The 15,927-nt window shown below is 43.1% G+C and overlaps 2 protein-coding genes across 17 annotated transcripts in view; one reads left to right on the top strand and one right to left on the bottom strand.

Annotated features, from left to right (window-relative positions):
• CIAO2A (cytosolic iron-sulfur assembly component 2A) overlaps positions 1 to 694 on the bottom strand; it is a 32,433-nt gene extending 31,739 nt beyond the window's left edge. For all 12 annotated transcript variants that reach the window (XR_010120705.1, XR_010120706.1, XR_008657690.2 and 9 more), the window contains exon 1: positions 560 to 694. Coding sequence is in view for 4 of the 12 variants with exons in the window: in XM_055278196.2 (XP_055134171.1) it covers positions 560 to 683 (124 nt within the window). In the remaining 8 variants the exon portion in view is untranslated. The remainder of the gene's footprint in view (positions 1 to 559) is intronic.
• A 290-nt stretch (positions 695 to 984) lies between these two features.
• SNX1 (sorting nexin 1) overlaps positions 985 to 15,927 on the top strand; it is a 46,866-nt gene continuing 31,923 nt past the window's right edge. For 2 of the 5 annotated variants that reach the window (XM_055278189.2, XM_055278193.2), the window contains exon 1: positions 2,905 to 3,097. In XM_055278189.2, coding sequence (XP_055134164.1) covers positions 2,939 to 3,097 — 159 coding nt within the window. In that variant the 5' untranslated portion in view covers positions 2,905 to 2,938. Of the gene's footprint in view, positions 1,087 to 2,802; positions 3,098 to 15,927 lie in introns of those variants that run through there. The other 3 variants (XM_063638919.1, XM_055278190.2, XM_063638918.1) reach the window with 3 other exon arrangements.

The following is a 15,927-nucleotide window of genomic DNA, read 5'->3' as shown; positions in this document are numbered from 1 at the left end:
ACATGGAAGAGTATGTGTGTGTGCGCGCACGTGTGTGTACACAAGGCTTCGCTACAAGAAGCCAATCTCGTTCTCTTCTTTCGGGGACCTCTGCTGACTTTGCTGGATAGAGTGACTGTGACCTTGGGCCAGTCCCCAACTCGACTGTCACCCACAAGCGCCCTCAGCGGTAGCAAGAGTGCGTGTCCAGGAGCTAGAGAACGAGGCTCTAGTAGTGCAATCAGGCCAGCTTTGCTTCCTAACCAGGCACCCTAGACTTGTGCTCTTCCCACAAGTCTTGGAATGGTCACTAAGACGTAGGCCACGCGTGGAGAATAAAGCTTTTAAGACCTCCGGGGTCGGCTTGCCCCAGGTTTACGAAGAGCCCAGTTCCCAGAAAGACTCACACCCCCACGTGACTTAGGACCCCGAAGAAAGCGCCTGCTACGCCCTGGACAAGATCTGGCAAAAAAAAGCCAGGTCTCCCCTCCCAGCCCTCAGGTGAGGCCATCATCCCCGCACCCCTCAGCTCCGGCCTGCACCTATAACGCCAAATGCTGTGCTGGGTAAAATTAATTACCATAAACCTCTAGCGCTTTCTCTTCCATGATACGGGGCTGCCGGGCAGCTCCTGGCTCAGAGAGGCCGGAGAGCCACAGGACTCTGCTCAGCGTCCAGGAGAGCAGCCCGGACACCCGCTGCATCTTCACGCTCAGCCATCCCTGGCGACTGTCCCAATCGCGCCACCGTCTCTCAGCAGCCTCGGGATTGATCAACTTCCTGGTCTTCAAATGGGCCGAGACGAGCCTAAAGGTTCAGGAGAGCAGAGAACAGGCAGGGCCGGACGGAGTAGCTCGAAGGACCTGGGGAAGAGGACTCAAGGACTACAAGTTCCGGCGTGCTTTGCTCGATTTCGGCGGGACAAAAACAATCTTCGCGGCTCGTCAGCGCATGGCATGCTGGGATGCGTGAACTATTTTCTTCGGAAGGCAGCGAATTGTATTCTGGGACTTGTAGTGTCCGCCCGGTAGAAGTGGATGTAACGGTCTGTTAACAGCGACTGACTCACTCAGTATCCGTGATAAGTTAAAGATGAATCCCGAAGAGGTAGGGGAAAGCAGATCTTGAGTTCTAGTGCTGGAGGAGGTTTCCATCACGGAGACTCTTTACAGTTATTTCTCCGCGGGAGCCGCTAACAGCCAGTCTTTCTTACTTCCTGATCGGACAGGAAGTGGGTTTCAGTTGCTGTGAAAAGGGATGTCATGAGAAGCCAGTAAGGTAGTCAGGCATGGCATGGGGAAGGCTTTTTGGCTTTCTCGTCTCCTAAGAGACTCAGTCCAGCACAGCTTCCCTCCTTTGAAAGAATATTTCTGCTAATGGCCTCCAAAGACAACTTAGAACATAAGTTTTCCCATGTCTAATGTGTACAGTGGTGATATAATGGAGATCGTCATCCTTAAAAGTGTATCTTGGCCGGGCGCGATGGCTCACGCCTGTAATCCCAGCACTTGGGGAGGCCGAGGCGGGCGGATCACCTGAGGTCAGGTGTTCGAGACCAGCCTGGCCAACATGGGCAAACCCCGTCTCTACTAAAAAAATACAAAAATTAGCCGGGCGTGGTGGCAGGGGCCTTAATCCCAGCTACTTGGGAGGCAGAGGCAGGAGAATCGTTTGAACCCGGGAGGCAGAGGTTGCAGTGAACCGAGATCGAGCCATTGCACTGAAGCCTGGGGGAGAAGAGCAAGACTTCTCTCAAAAAATAAAAATAAAAAAGTGTATCTTAAGCCCTCTGGTGTTCGTGGGTGTGATGGATGTCAGTAATAAAATCGATTTTATTTTATCCGTCCATCCCTCCGATCAAATTTATAGGTACTAATTTGCCATAGGTGATCCATAGGCATGGAAGATACAAAGATAAAACGCTGCCCCTGCCTTCAAACAGCTCACATGACCTGTGAGAGAGTCCATCCCTGAATTTGCAGTTACAACCAAACTAAACCTCTTGTCAAAGTTGGTGACAAATGCCCTCTCTATTGAGAAGATAGGATTATCTTGCAGAATTGTCCCATGCTAACATGCCCATTTATCTTTAAACTCCAGTCCTGTTTGTCTAGTTAATGTAGGCCTTAGGATCACCAGACAATGAATTGCTTAGGTCCCAGGGAAATTTTGGTCAGGGCTCAATAATTTCCCTGCCGTCTATTCCACTCCACTTACTCCATAGCAACTGAGAGGATAATCCTAACATTTTTCCAGCCAAATCTAGGACACTGAGGTCTCACTTCCTCTGTGAGGCCTCCTGACTTCTCCAAGCAGAATTGATTATCTCTTTCCCTGTGCTCCCACAGGACACCATAGCATTGAACATGTTAAACTGTCGATTAAATACCTGATTTCTGTATCTGAAATTCACAGCAAGGTGCCAGGCATACAGTAGATGCTCAATATCTATATTTCTTAATGAATTAACCGAATGTTGCTCAAGGAATAAGTGGTGAAGCTTTCTTCTAGTCTTGTTCAGACACCTCAATCGAAATATGTATTGACTCTCTGTGAGGGCATTGTGCTTGGCATGGGTAGATGGCATGTAGAGGTTTTCAAACATTTTAGTCACACTCCTTCATTCAGACGAAACTCTTAGAAGCCTGTTGGATAAAGCTATCCAGAGCACAAAGGGCCCTAGCAACCTGAGCAGCCCCTAACTCCTACTTTTCTGCCCCTTTGGCCCCACTCGTTAATATCTCAGCATCGCGAACCAGGCCTCGGATTTGCTGGGCAGCCTCAGCTGGCCGGGTGCCGCCCCGCCCCCAGCCCCTAGGCCCCGCCCCTACGCCTCCGCCCCTCGGATCCCACGGGGTCCCTTGCGGCCCTCCCACTCCTCGCACCGTTGGATCGCTTTGCTCACGGCGCTATCTCTCGATAAAGTTGTTGTTGCGGCTTCCGCCGCGGGTGGAGGAAGATGGCGTCGGGTGGTGGTGGCTGTAGCGCTTCGGAGAGACTCCCTCCGCCCTTCCCCGGCCTGGAGCCGGAGTCCGAGGGGGCGGCCGGGGGTTCAGAACCCGAGGCTGGGGACAGCGACACCGAGGGGGAGGACATTTTCACCGGCGCCGCGGTGGTCGTGAGTTTGCACCCCTCGGGGTAGCAGGCAGGAGGGCACCCCGAAAGGGAAAGAGGCTAAGCGAGAATCGGGGAGGTTGGGCAGAGTGGGCCCGGTGAGACCTTGCCTCGGTGTCAGCAGTCCGGGCCCGGGGACCCTGGATGTGCTCAGAGCGGTAGGGCTTGGCTTCCCGGCCCTCAGGCGGGAAGAGTAAAGAATGAGGGTTGTGGTGCCTTCGTCGGCTAGGTCCCTAACAGCCGAGAACCGCCGACGCCGTCCTTTGACCCTGCAGTGTGGTGACACTCCACGGATCCACGGGGTTATTTTGCAGGTCGTGTCCTGCCAAGGCAGATTCAGTAGGACCGAATAAGCGAATGGGATGCAGACCTTTCCCCCGTCTTACTGCTTCTAAGATGAATAGCGTTATGTGGAGTAGCCTGGGGTGGTGACCCGCCCACCAGTTCTTTCTTTAGCCCAGCATTTACCGATAATAACCAAAGGCCCTTTCTGGATCTTAGTTTACAAAAGTTATGTTGATTCTTCTGATCTCTAGGAAAATCAGGCCAGAGGCTGGTGGAGAGAAGGCAGTGCCAGATAAATCACTACATAGATGAGAAAGCTTTCTCCTTTTTAAAGGGTTGAGTTCAAGTGCCCAAGTACCTCACTGGGAGCAAATCTGAAATGTGAGGAGGAAATGGTGTTTCCCGTAATGTTACCGGTAGGAGGCCCTTGAGTGTAAGTTGTCGAGGTTCTTGGCATTTTGAACAAATAATTGGACAAAACGCACAAAATAACAAAGGAATGAAACACAAACGAAGCAGCGAAAGCAGGAATTTATTAAAGCGAGAAAGCACCCCACAGGGTGTGAGTGGGCCGGAGCAAGGGGCTCAAGAGCCCACTTACAAAGTTTTCTGGGTTTTAAGTGCTCCTTTTATGGTTCCTATGGGTTACCCCTTATCTGGGTGAAGGATTTGGTGTGTGGCTAATTAAAGGCCAAGGTGAATTGCCGTCCTGTACAGATGAACGGATGGTCCCTGCTTGGCCTGCGGCCAGTCTAAGGCACTCCCCCTTTCCATGTGAGACGTGGTGGAAGGAGAGGGTTGCAGGGATATTAGCCTTTGATCCTTTGCCACTCAGGCGTGGGGAGATGGGTTTTTTCCTTTTGGTTTAGCTTTAGGAAGTTGGCCTTAATTGGCCTTAGGTTCCCTACCCCCAAACCCAGGGGGTTCCTTTTGGGAAGTCAGCACGAATTGGCTTTAGCTTCCTTGCCCCCAGACCTTGGTGTTTTCTCTTTTAGAAAGTTAACGTAAATTGACCTCAGATTCCCTGCCCCCAAACCGTGGTGTTTTTCCTTGATTCAGCATGAATTGCCCTTAAGTTCCCTGCCTCCAGACCCTATTCTCCTGCCTCAGTAATGAATAATCCGGGTCTCTAATAAGAGTTAGGTATTAGAAAAAACTAATCTTTGTAATGTGGAAATCAGTAATCAGTTATGGAACCAGTAGAGATGTTTTGGGCTGTTTTATGAGAATATTTACTCATACCACTTGGTATGGGTTGTTCCAGGCTGTAAAATTCAATGCTGGGTCTGTGAATTTGTCTGTTTGGTATAATGCTTCTCTTCATAGTAGCTACTCAGTGTGTAACTAACTAAATAAAACAGCTATAAATTCTTTATGCAACATGTGGTCTGAAAAAGTTTGAGACTTTCCTCATTTATGTCAGATTTTCCCTGTCGTGTATTCAGAAATTGAGTCCATAATCTCAGCTCATAAGGTGCTTGATAATTCTAATATAACAACTAAAACTGTCAAATGAAGTCTATTATTCTGAGAAATAATAAGTCTTTGTGACTGTCATAAAACAGGAAACAATTTTTGTTTGTTTTTAGAGACATAGTCTCCCTGTATTGCCCAGGCTTGTCTTGAACTTCTGGGGTCAATGGATCCTCCCTTCCTAGCTGGGATTGCAGGTGCATGCCTGAGAAATAATAATTCTTGCCTCTAATTTAGTCTTTCTGTATGTTATTTAAAATTAATATTTAGTCTGTTCCTTTAGTAATTCTTCTATAAGTCATGGAAGACAGCTACTGTTGGTAACTGCTGGAATGATATGCAGACTGAGAATATGAAAACAGAAACTGACACTGAAAGTGATTGGTCACATAGGCAAATGTTGATTTATTTTCCAAAAAGGAACCTGGAAGGGTGAGGAGTTATTTTCTAGAGTTACCTAAAGCAGTGACTGAGTGCCATGGCTCACGCCTGTAATCCCAGCACTTGGGGAGGCCAAGGCAGGAGAATCACTTGAGGCCAGGAGTTGGAGACCAGGCTGGCCAACATGGCAAAACCCCATCTCTACTAAAAATACAAAAATTATCCGGGCATGGTGGCACGTGCCTGTAATCCCAGCTAGGGAGGCTGAGACACAAGAATCACTTGAACCCGGGAGGCAGAGGTTGCAGTGAGCCGAGATTGTGCCACTGTGCTCCAGCCTAGGTGACAGAGCAAGACTCTCTCTCTCAAAAAAAAAAAAAAGTAGAAATTTAAAAAAGAAATGTGGGAGGCTTCAGTTTGATTCATCTTACCATACTTTTTGGAGTTATCAATACCTCTTTTTCGTAAGACTGTAAAAATCCTTTGCCTAATTTCCAGCTAAAAGGGAGGTGAGGAGGTCAGAATGACCTTGTTCTACCGCAGAAAGCATAATTATTTTTATTTAGATATGATCTAGGAAAATTGAGTTGCTAAGGAAACTAAAATGCCACCTATAAGCCACTTTTCAAGCTGCCCATCCTGATGTTAATCTTCAGGTTGCCAAGACCCCAAGATAGCTCTCTAGTTTAACTGTCTTGTTAAACAGCCATAAAGAACAAATTATAATCCAATAAATGCTTTAGTTGTGAGCCAAAGAAGATAGAGGATTGCAGCACTTGTGGTATTTTAAAGAACAACATTGAAGAATTAAGTAATTAAGAGTGTGGGCTTTGAAGTCTGATTTAAATCTAGGCTCTATGGCTGGCTAACTTATCCCTGGACATGGTACTTAATTACTCTCTACAGTTTCCTCACCTGTAAAAAGTGAATAATACTAGTATTTACCTCCACCACTATTGTGAAGATTAAATTAAAATGCCTGTAAAGTGCTTAGAAGAGTTCCCTCCATAATAAACATTTAAAGAGTGCTTACTTTTTGAGGGCATGAGCTGTATTTGTTCGTGAGCATTTTGTAATAAACTGGAATTACTCTAAAAAAAACCAACAAAATGTAATAATGGATTAGAAAAGTTAACCTTAAAAATGGGTAATACAGTTGATCAAAGTCAAAACTATTATTAGCCTGGCATGGTGGCATAAGCCTGTAGTCCCACATACTTGTAAAACTGAGGTGGGAGGATCACTTGAGCCCAGGAGCTTGAGGCTGTAGTGAGCCGGGATTGCACCGCTGTACTCTGGCCTGGGCGAAAAAGTGAAACCCCATCTCAAAACAACAACAAAACTAATAATATTTATTTGATTAGCTAAAAGCCATCAAATAGACACTTAACGACTTCAATTTTTTGAGACGTAGTCTCACTCTTTTTGTTCAGGCTGGAGTGCAGTGGCACAATCTCAGCTCACTGCAGCCTCTGCCTCTTGGGTTCAAGCGATTCTCCTGCCTCAGCCTCCTGAGTAGCTGGGATTACAGGCATGTACTACCATGCCTGGCCAATTTTTGTATTTTTAGTAGAGATGGGGTTTTACCATGTTGGCCAGGCTGGTCAGGAACTCCTGACCTCAAGGGATCTGCCCACCTTGGCATCCCAAAGTGCTGGGATTACAGGCATGAGCCACCATGCCCGACCGACTTCAATAGCATTTTACTAATTTAAGTTAATCTTCATCTTTTATTTTGTTTCATGTTGGAGACAGAGAGGAGCATTGAAGAATTTTGAAGTTGAGGCATGTAAAGTTAAAACTAATTTATGGTATGCCCGTAATTTCCTGGGCATTGATACAACAACTGCTGCTGTTAATCATCCCATCTGCTCTCTTTTACAGCCCAAGAGGCTTTGTTAGTTGAGTAATTAAAATGTGGTTTAATTTATGCTTGAAAGAGCAGCCTTAGACATGCATCTCAGAATCTGTAAGCCAGTTACTTAAATGGGAGAGACTTGGCCAGGCGCAGTGGCTCATGCTTGTAATCCCAGCATTTTGACAGGCCGAGGCGGGCGGATCACAAGGTCAGGAGTTCTAGACCAGCCTGGCCAACATGGTGAAACCCTGTTTCTACTAAAAACACAAAAATTAGCCAGGCGTGGTGGCACGCGCCTGTAATCCCAGCTGCTGGGGACGCTGAGGCAAGAGAATCACTTGGCTTGAACCCGGGAGTTGGAGGTTGCAGTGAGCCGAGATCGTGCCAGGGCACTCCAGCCTGGCTAACAGAGCAAAACTCCATCTCAAAAAAAAAAGAGACTCAAAAAAATTACTGAAATAAATTTGAAGTCATTACTTTAAAACTACAAATAGTTTAGAGAGTTATATAAGTTATGTATTAGCATTTAGGCAGGAAAGGACGTGGTCTTTTCAGAAACTACTTCTAAATTTGTGATCACTATAACATCTTGCAAGAGGAAGCAAAAGCTTTTTATTTGTTTGTTGATAAATAAATACAAGGTTTCTGTCTGTCTCCCAGGCTAGAGTGCAGTGGCACAATCATGGCTCACTGCAGCCTCTACCTCTTGGGCTAAGTGATCCTCTCACCTCAGCCTCCTGAGTAGCATGCGCCACCATGCTGAACTAATTTTTCATTTATTTATTTTTTTGTAGAGATGGGGGTCTCCCTATGTTGCCCAGACTGGTCTCTTAACTACTGGGCTCAAGTGATCCTCCCACCTTGGCCTCCCAAAGTGCTAGAATTATAGGGATGAGTCACCACGCTTGGCCCAAGAAAACTCTTTTTGAAAAAATTGGGGTAAAATTCACATAACAAAATTTACCCTCTTAATCATTTTTAAGTGTATAGTTTAGTGGCGCTAAGTACATTCACATTGTTGTGAAACAGAGATCCAAAACTTCCTCATTTTGCAAATCTGAAACTCTATACTTATTAAACAGCTCCCACAGTCCCTGGTAATCAGTCACCATTCTAACTTTGTTTCTGTCAATTTGTCTATTTTTGATACCTCCTATAAGTCGGAGTCAAACAGTATTTGTTTTGTGACTGGCTTATTTTACTTAGCACAGTGTCCTCAAGGTTCATCCATGTTATAACATGTGACAAGATTTTCTTCTTTTTTAAGGCTGAATAATATTGCATTGAATGTATATAGCACATTTTGTTTATCTGCCAGTGGACATTTGGGTTTGCTTTCTCCTCTTGGCGATTGTAAATAGTGCTGATGAGTGTGCAACATGAGAGTGCAACATGAGTGTGCAAACATCTCCTCAAAATCCTGCTTTTAATTCTTTTGGATATATATCCAGAAGTGGGATTCCTGGATCTTGTGTTCTATTTTCGTTTGTTTGAAGAACCTCCATACTGCTTTCCATGGTACTTGAACCATTTTATGGTCCCACCTCAGCTTTTTAAAACCTGTTTAATTTTGAATCCTAACCAACCTCTGGTAACAGATACCAAATTACAGCTAGATAGGAGGAATGAGCTCTCTTGTTCTGCAGCACTGTAGAGTGAATGTGGTTAACTATATTTATTGTATATTTTCAAAAAGCTTTCTTTTTTTTTTTTTTTTTTTTGAGACGGAGTCTTGCTCTGTCACCCAGGCTGGAGTGCAGTGGCCCGATCTCGGCTCACTGCAAGCTCCGCCTCCCAGGTTCACGCCATTCTCCTGCCTCAGCCTCTCCGAGTAGCTGGTACTACTGGCGCCCGCCACCACGCCTGGCTAATTTTTTTGTATTTTTAGTAGAGACGGGGTTTCACTATGGTCTCGATCTCCTGACCTCGTGATCCGCCCGCCTCGGCCTCCCAAAGTGCTGGGATTACAAGTGTGAGCCACCGCGCCCGGCCCAAAAAGCTTTCTAAAAGAGAGGATTTTGAATGTTTACAGCACAAAGAAATGATAAATGTTTGAGATGCTGGATATACTAATTATCCTGATTTGATCATTGCACATTGTATGCATATATTGAAATATCACTCAGAATCCCGTAAACATGTACAATTGTCAACTAAACATAAAGAGAAAAAAAATTTAAAGAATGATGCTTGTTAAAGATTTTTTGTAGATACCAAGTTTTTTAAAAAGTTTCCTTCTATTGCTGTTTTGATAAGAATTTTAAAATATCTATTGAATTTTTATTATTTTTTGACATCCCTTGGTCATGGGGTTTCTGTCTTAAATCTGTTATATGGTGAGCTGCTTTAGTGGAATGGACTCAACATGGTTATGGTATATTGTCTTTTTTGTATTTTTTATTGATATAGTTGTACATGTTTTTGGGATACACATAGTACTTTGATACCTGTATACAAAATGTAATGACCAAATCAAGGAATTTGGGATATTCATCACCTCAAACATTTATCTTTTTGTTGAGAACATTAGAATTCTTCTAGCTCTTTTGAAATATACGATAAATTATTGCTAACTATAATCTTCCTACTATCAAATACTAGAACTTATTCCTTCTAACTGTATTTTTCTACCCATTAACCAACTTCTCCTCATCCTGCCCTGCCTTCCCTTCTCAGCTTCTGGGAATCACTATTGTACCCTCTACTTCCATGAGATCCATGTTTTTGGCTCCCACAGATGAGTGAGAATGCTTGACATTTGTCTTTCTGTGCCTGACTTCTTTCACTTAGCGTAATGACCTCCAGTTCCATCCATGTTGCTCTAAATAACAGGAGTTATTCTTTTTTATGCCTGAATAATAGTCCATTTTGTATATATACCACACGTTCTTTTTTGATACAGGTTCTTGCTCTGTCTCCCAGTCTGGAGTGCAGTGGCGCAATCATGGCCCACTTCAGCCTTGACCTCCTGTGCTCCAGTGATCCTCCCACCATAGCCTCCCAAGTGGCTGGGGCTGCAGGTGCATGCCACCATGCCCAGCTAATTTTTGTATTTTTTGTAGAGACGGGGTTTTGCCACATTGCCCAGGCTGGTCTCAAACTTCTGGGCTCAAGTGATGCGTCCTCCTTGGCCTCCCAAAGTGTTGGGATTACAGGTGTGAGCCACCATGCCTGGCCTATACCACATATTCTTTATCCATTCATCCATTCATGGACACTTAGGTTGATTCCATATCTTGACTGTTGTGAATAGTGTGCTGGAATAAACATGGGCATGCAGAAGAAATATATATACTTTGATATATTTCCTTTCTTTTGGATACATGCCTAGTAGTGGGGTTGCTGGATGCTATGGTAGTTATATTTTTAGTTCTTTTAGTAGTCTCCATACTGTTTTCCATAATGGCTGTGCTACTTCACATTCCCACCCACAGTGTATGAGTGTTCCCCTTTCTCCATATCCTTGCCAGCATTTGTTGTTTTTTGTATTTTTAATATATTGTCTTTTCTTATACATTGCTGGGTTTGGATTGCTGTTATATATTCTTTTACATCTATGTTCATAAGATAAACCTGTAGTTTCTTTCTCATGAAAATTGTATGGTTTGGGGAATTAAGATTATATGGTACTTTCTTTTTCTATTCTTTCAAGAATGTTTATACAATTGGAATGATCTGTTTCTTAAAAATTGGTGGTACTCACCTGTAAAACTGTTTGGGCTTGGTATTTTTATTTATGCTTTATGGAAAGATTGTTAACTATAAACAGTTTATTTCTCTTTGAGTGTTTACAGGATAACTTCTTTAGATCTGGATAGAGTTTGGTAGTTTTATTAAAAGCCATAAGAAAATTGATGGTTAATCTGGCTAATACTTTAATTCTCTGTTCTGTGAAACGCATGGTGGTTGTTCCCAAAGATATAACACATCCTCATTAAGTTTCTTGATATTAGCCCTTCTCTGGTCTTAATCAGACTTCTGAAAGTGAATCTATATAACAGTATCTTTAACCAAAGGTGTATCACTTAGTTTGTTTAGTTACTAGTTTAGTCATTTACAGCTAATATTGGTAAAAATTCTAGTGTGTAGTGTTTTCTACAGGGATATTGCCTCAAACACTTGTTTTTGGAGTTAACATTACATCAAGTGGTCACATCTGGTCAAATGATCGGAAGTTGAAATTCTACCTTATGGTAAATATATTCTTGAAAAAAGTGATAGGTATATGCAAAGACTCATTTTAGTGCTCAGCTCACATAGTAAAGTTTTACTTCTCCTAAGTTTAGATTTCCCTGAAATACATAAACTCATTAATTTCTTGATCATTGTGTTGTACTAGCAGTAAACTTAGCTTTCAGAATTATGGAGGAAAAGCTAATAAAAGTAATTATAAAACACAAGTTTTGGAGTGAAGGGAGAAGAATTTTTTTTTTTTTTTTTTTTTGAGACGGAGTCTTGCTCTGTCGCCCAGGCTGGAGTGCAGTGGCACAATTTTGGCTCACTGCAAGCTCTGCATCCTGGGTTCACGCCATTCTCCTGCCTCAGCCTCCCAAGTAGCTGGGACTACAGGCACCCGCCACCACGCCCAGCTAATTTTTTTGTATTGTTAGTAGAGATGGGGTTTCACCGTGTTAGCCAGGATGGTCTCAATCTCCTGACCTCGTGATCCACCTCCCTCAGCCTCCCAAAGTGCTGGGATTACAGGCATGAGCCACCGCGCCTGGCCCAGGGAGAAGACTTTTAAAGATGGCTAATAGGCCGGGTGCTGTGGCTCATGTCTGTGATCTCAGCACTTTGGGAGGCCAAAGCAGGTAGATCACCTGAGGTTGGGAGTTCAAGACCAGCCTGGCCAACATAGTGAAACCCCATCTCTACTAAAAATACAAAAATTAGCTGTGTGTGACGACGCATGTCTGTAATCTCAGCTACTTGGGAGGCTGAGACAGAAGAATTGCTTGAACCCGGGAGGCAGAGGGTGCAGTGAGCCGAGATTGCACCACTGCACTCCAGCCTGGGCAACAGAGCAAGACTTGATCTTAAAAAAAAAAAAAAAAAAGATGGCTAATAATAACCTGACTTAAAAATTATTTAAAAGTAGGGTTTGGGGCTGGGTGCGGTGGCTCACGCCTATAATCCCAGCACTTTGGGAGGCCGAGGTGGGTGCATCATCTGAGGTCAGGAGTTCGAGACCAGCCTGGCTAACATGGCGAAACCCTGTCTCTACTAAAAATACAAAAATTAGCCGGTGTGGTGGCGCGTGCCTGTAATCCCAGCTACTCAGGAGGCTGAGGCATGAGAATCGCTTGAACCTGGGAAGTGGAGGTTGCACCACTGCACTCCAGCCTGGGGGATATAGTGAGACTCTGTCTCAAAAAAAAAAAAAAAAATTAGGGTTTGGGGCTTATGAGAGAAACAATAAGGGTTGCCGTCAGACTTCTGGTTTCTGTAAGGGGTTGCCAACGCATCGTTTACTTAGGTGGTAAGGCCACTCTGACAGCTTGGCCATTTGTAGTTCATTAGGTTGGACTGAAGAAAAGAAAAAAAAATCTGGTATCTCTTCCTTGGTCCTCAAGCTTCTCAGCACTCAAGTAACTTTTGACATAAATAAATCATGAGTAGTTGATAGTTACTAGAGCAAGTAGCCATACGTATCTCATCTCCAGGAAAAGCTGTTGCTCAACTTTTTCTGGCTTATTCTTTGGCTTCGTCACATGGACAGCTGGAGCTTCATTCTGCTTTCAGAGCAGATTTGAACTGGGTTTGCTTTTTCAATTTAGAAGGTAATCCACCCATTAATACTGTGATTCTTCTGCAGTTTTCTGGGCCCTTTCTAAGTTTTGTTAGGTTGAGACCCAAAAAGTTTAGTTGGGAAATTAAACCAGAGAATTCAGTAGAATGTCTGAGGCTAAATTTGGGGTCTCATGAGGTCTCTAATGGCCTTGCTCATGATTTTCCTTAACTAGCTCAGTGGTCAGCTTCATGCTTTTCTCCTCATCCTTCCAGCTCTCCCTTTTCCATTTTCATTAGTCCCTCTACTCTGTATCTCAGAAGTTCTTTACCTTTTTTGTGCTGCGGGCCAATTGGCAGGCTAGTAAAGCCTGTGGACACATCCCCAGAATAATGTTTTTAAATGTATAAAATAAAATACATTAAATTATGAAGGAAACCAATTATATTGAAATTCAGTTTTAATACATTAAAACAATTTTACATTAATAACAAACTTAAATATAGATGAGCGTAAATGAGACTTTGAGATCTATAAAAACCATAATGTCATATAAAAATATCTAATATCAGTTACAATCTCAGGTACTTCTATTACTATTATGGTTTGTTGCCTATCTTTATGATTAATGTAAATGCCAAATTTCAGTTCAAGGTTAATGAAAATGAAATTATAATAATTTTATTCCCATCCAAGTTCATAGATTACCCCGTGAAGTATGTGGCTAATGGACCCCAAGATAAGAACCCCTAGTTTAACTCCTTAAGCTATGGAGTTAAACTCTAGTTTGTAGAGTTAGATACACCCTATTCTGAAATCCAGTGGACATTGAATGTCCATTCTCCCAAGCACAAATACTTTTAGTGCATCCGTGCCAGTTTTGAAACGTGGTGAGAGAGGAGTCACTGTCTGCTGTAGGCTGAATAATGCCCCCCTTCCTTTTCCCAAAGAAGTCCACCTCTTAATCCTGCAATCAGTGAATATGTTAGGTTATGTGGCAAGGGGGAGTTAAGGTTGAAGATGGAATTAAGATTGCTAATCAGCTGACCTTAAGATATGGAAGTTATCCTGGATTATCTGGGTGGGACATTGTAATCACAAGGATCCTTAAAAATGTAAGACAGGCTATGAAAGACGATATGGAAGAGATGCAAAGAGATGCAACGTTGCTGGCTTTGAAGATGGAAGAAGTGGGCTGTGAGGCAAAGAACCCTAGAAGCCAGAAAGGGCAAGGAAACAGATTCTTTCCTAGAACCTCCAGAAAGGAACAGAGCCCCTACTGACACCTTGATTTTAGCCCAGCAAAACCCATTGGACTTTTTCAGAACTGTAAGATAATTTGCATTGTTTAAACTGTTAAATTTGTGATGATTTGTTGCAGCAGCAATAAAAACTAATAGGCTGTCCCGCCTCACTCATTTCTCCCTAGAAGTAAAGGTGGCAAAACCAACAGTATTTCATGCTGTTCTTCCAGGGTAATTTTTAAAGACTCCATGGCTGCCCGTTTATGATCTGGGTATAGCTCCTGGGATAGATTTACTCCTAATTGTCCTTGTCCTGTTACATTAGTGTGATCACACAACTCCTTAGCTCTGTCTTGCCTTACTATAAAGTATACTAATTTTCCCTCGAAAAATGAGTTATCTCATCCTTCAAGAGCCATGTTACCTTACCATTTAATTTGGATTTGACCTCTAAATACAGTTGAGTTTTAACAGTACCTATGCTTTTGAGATCCTTTGACTGTAATGTAAGGGTTCTGTGTGGAGCAAAGAGCAGTTAAGCAACATGAGGAAGAATCACAACTGGACAACCTAAAAGGAAGTTGCCCAGAGTCACAGCAGTACTTAAAGTAGTGAATGGCTTCGTCAGCTCTGAGGGGCAGCAAGCCCATGTCTGTCCTCTGAGCTAAGAAAATTCTGCTAGTGGCCTAGAATGGCTTGAGGCTGGTAATTGTGGAGAAATACCTGCTCTTAACAAAAGTGCTCTCTCTTTCTGGCACACCTTTCTAGTACCTCTCTGTGAATTAGTATTGGTCTGTCTGTATGCTCTTTTAATTATAAACAGAAACAGTTGAACTCTTAAACAGGCTTATCAGTAGAACCACTGGCTAGAATTAACAGCCAAAGGGAGTAGTGTGGGATATCCCAGCTAGGATTTTAGCTGCGAAAAGAAAAAAAAAAAAAAGCAAGGGCAGTTCTTTGGCGTTATTTACTGTGTCACAAACAGTATTTTCATCACAGAGAATAGTTTCTTGCCTAGAAATTTAGCCCCTTTCACACAGGTGAATAATTATGTGACTTACTGACTGCTAAGGAGTTTTTTAAAAATATGGGTTATTGGCCAGGCGCGGTGGCTGACGCCTGTAATCCCAGCACTTTGGGAAGCCGAGGTGGGCGTATCAGGAGGTCAGGAGATCAAGACCATCCTGGCTAACACAGTGAAACCCTGTCTCTACTAAAAATACAAAAAATTAGCTGGGCGTACTGGTGGGCGCCTGTAGTCCCAGCTACTCAGGAGGCTGAGGCAGGAGAATGGCGTGAACCTGGGAGGCAGAGCTTGCATTGAGCCAAGATTGCGCCACTGCACTCCAGCCTGGGTGACAGAGTGAGACTCCGTCTCAAAAAAAAAAAAAAAAAAAAAAAAAAAAAAAAGGGTTATAAAGCAATGCTTATTTTTAGTATTGGTTTTGCCATTGAATTAATCACTGTGTTTTCCCCTTCCCCCAAAGTAAATTCTTTATAAAATTTTAACTGTTGATTTAAAATTAGCTTTCTATACTTTAATAATACTAATAAAAATCAGCTTTAATCTTAGACATAGCATATGAAGTGTGTTATAATGTCCAGGTGGCTTTGTATTTTGATAATGTGCTATTATTATGGACTCAAATCTCATGGAAGACTTGTTTTCTTTTAACTGCTCCATGTGAATATAGGATACCATGAACATGAGTCCATTTCTTCTTTAAAAGTGGTTCTCCTCAGTTTTTTTAAAATCTGATTTTAAGTAAAACTTGATAATGTTTTTATGCCTCGAAGGCCAACTGTGTGCAAGGTACTCTTCAACCTAAAAAAACTTAATTTTTCCAGTGCTGGAAATAAATTTG

The sequence above is a fragment of the Symphalangus syndactylus genome, chromosome 5 (assembly GCF_028878055.3).
Source record: "Symphalangus syndactylus isolate Jambi chromosome 5, NHGRI_mSymSyn1-v2.1_pri, whole genome shotgun sequence".
Lineage (NCBI taxonomy): Eukaryota > Metazoa > Chordata > Mammalia > Primates > Hylobatidae > Symphalangus > Symphalangus syndactylus.
The sequence above is the reverse complement of the archived record's forward strand: the minus strand, read 5'-3'. Positions and strand labels throughout refer to the sequence as shown.